The 1,956-nt window shown below is 44.9% G+C and overlaps 1 protein-coding gene across 1 annotated transcript; it reads left to right on the forward strand.

The window, feature by feature from the left end:
* Window positions 1–897: 897 nt before the first annotated feature.
* Window positions 898–1,561, forward strand: LOC146386246 (uncharacterized). Its single transcript, XM_084930103.1, has 2 exons — window positions 898–1,284; window positions 1,322–1,561. The coding sequence occupies exons 1-2, from the start codon at window positions 898–900 to the stop codon at window positions 1,559–1,561; spliced, it is 627 nt and encodes a 208-aa protein (XP_084786229.1).
* The last annotated feature ends 395 nt before the right edge of the window (window positions 1,562–1,956 follow it).

The following is a 1,956-nucleotide window of genomic DNA, read 5'->3' on the forward strand; positions in this document are numbered from 1 at the left end:
ACCTGATTAGGTTTACCTGCAATCTGACATACATGGCAACTGTGGCAAAATTTAGAAACATCACGCTTCACACCAGGCTAAAAGAAATGCTTTAATAGTATCTGGTATGTTTTTGTGATGCCCAAGTGTCCTGACCACGGGCTTTCATGGGCAAGAGCCAGGATTTCCTGCCGGTACACAGAGGGCACGACAATCTGCTTGACTTTACTCCATTCTGCACCTTCTGCACCTGGTGGAGAGACCACTGACGCAATAGAACATCATGTTCTACAGAATAGGCTTGTTGCTCTTTCTTGACTTGCTCAGCACTTACCGTACGTTTGAAACAGCTCTGCAGTGTTTCATCAGCTAATTGAGCTGCTGACAGCTGGTCTCTAGTCAAGGGCAGCGAAGAGACCTTAGGAAATGGATCAGGCTCCTCAGGTTTCACTGAGTCTGGGGGTGACAGAACATTGTTTCTTTTAGTGGGTACATCATTCTCCTCGGAAAATGAGGACATCAACACAGAATCAGAGAGGGCAACATCAATATCTTTACAAGCTTGTGCTCGAGTAATCGCACAGGCTGGATACAGCCCAGGGTGCATGGAAACATCAGAGGTTTTCTGATTCAGGGGGTTGTCTAAAACCTCCAGACGAGGGAGCACTAACCCTCCTGCAATATCATTGCCCAACAACATGGCCACACCCTCTATTGGCAAGGCCGGGCAAACAGCAACAGGGAAAAATCCTGTAACAAGTTTTGATTTTATAAAAACTCTGTGAACAGGTCTGGGAGCGTAACCCATTTCTATCCCCCGTAGAACAGAATTAAAACCACATTCACTTTCAGCAGAAAAAGATAAAAAAAATTATTTATTTTTTTACCTTTTTTTTACTGACCTTTAAATTGTGTCAGATGTTTAGTTACTCCTCGGCCTACTTCAGCAGTAATGATACTTGTAACAAATTTAGCATATTTGCAGCTCTGGAGGCCAGGATTACTGAATTGGAGACTCGGCTTCACACCCTCCATCCACCTGTAGCTAGCCAGGCTCCTATAGGCGGTGTAGCCGAAGATAGCGTAGGCCCCGCTAGCTGTCTCCCAGCAGACCCCAAGCAGCTGGGGAAAGAGGGCGGCTGGGTGATGGTGAGGAGGAAGCATAGTCTTAAACAGAAGCCCCAGGTACACCACCAACCTGTTCATATGTCAAACTGTTTTTCCCCACTCGGCGACACACCCACCGGGGGTCAAACTCCGGTAACTAGCGATTCTGTTCTGAGACATGCAAAGCTAGAGACACCAGCAACCATAGTCAATTGTCTTCCAGGGGCCAGAGCAGGCGACCACAGTCAATTGTCTTCCAGGGGCCAGAGTAGGCGACATTGAGGGAAATTTAAAACTGCTGGCTAAGGGTAAACGTAAATTCAGTAAAATTATAATTCACATCGGCAGTAATGACACCCGGTTACGCCAATCGGAGGTCACTAAAATCAATATTAAATCGGTGTGTAACTTTGCCAAAACAATGTCAGAATCTGTAGTTTTCTCTGGTCCCCTCCCCAATCAGACCAGGAGTTAATGATGGGAATTCCGGCTCCGATGGAGAACACAAACTTTGTTCAAAAACCTCTCATGTTTTTTTGTAAAAAAATAACAATGTTAGCCTTTTCTGCAGCTATAGGGGATATATGGTATCACTCTTGGCTGGAAGCAGTGCTTAAACAATGGAAAAAACACAAACTTTGTCCAAAAACCACTCATGTTTAGCTGTTTTCCACTTTTTCTTTGGTCATTTTAGCCTTTTTGGCCGGGGTGAAGGGAGCATCTGACATCAAACAAGAAGACAGCCGCATGTAACTACGATGGCGTTTGCTAGTTCACCTTACATGCATTAATGTAATAATGTGGTTAGTCTACTCAACGTAAATTACACACGAACAACATTAAGCTACTCACGCAGAGAAAAACGGTTGC

The sequence above is a fragment of the Perissodus microlepis genome, chromosome 6, assembly GCF_051167445.1.
Source record: "Perissodus microlepis isolate ML-2025 ecotype Zambia chromosome 6, ASM5116744v1, whole genome shotgun sequence".
NCBI classification, from domain to species: Eukaryota; Metazoa; Chordata; class Actinopteri; order Cichliformes; family Cichlidae; genus Perissodus; species Perissodus microlepis.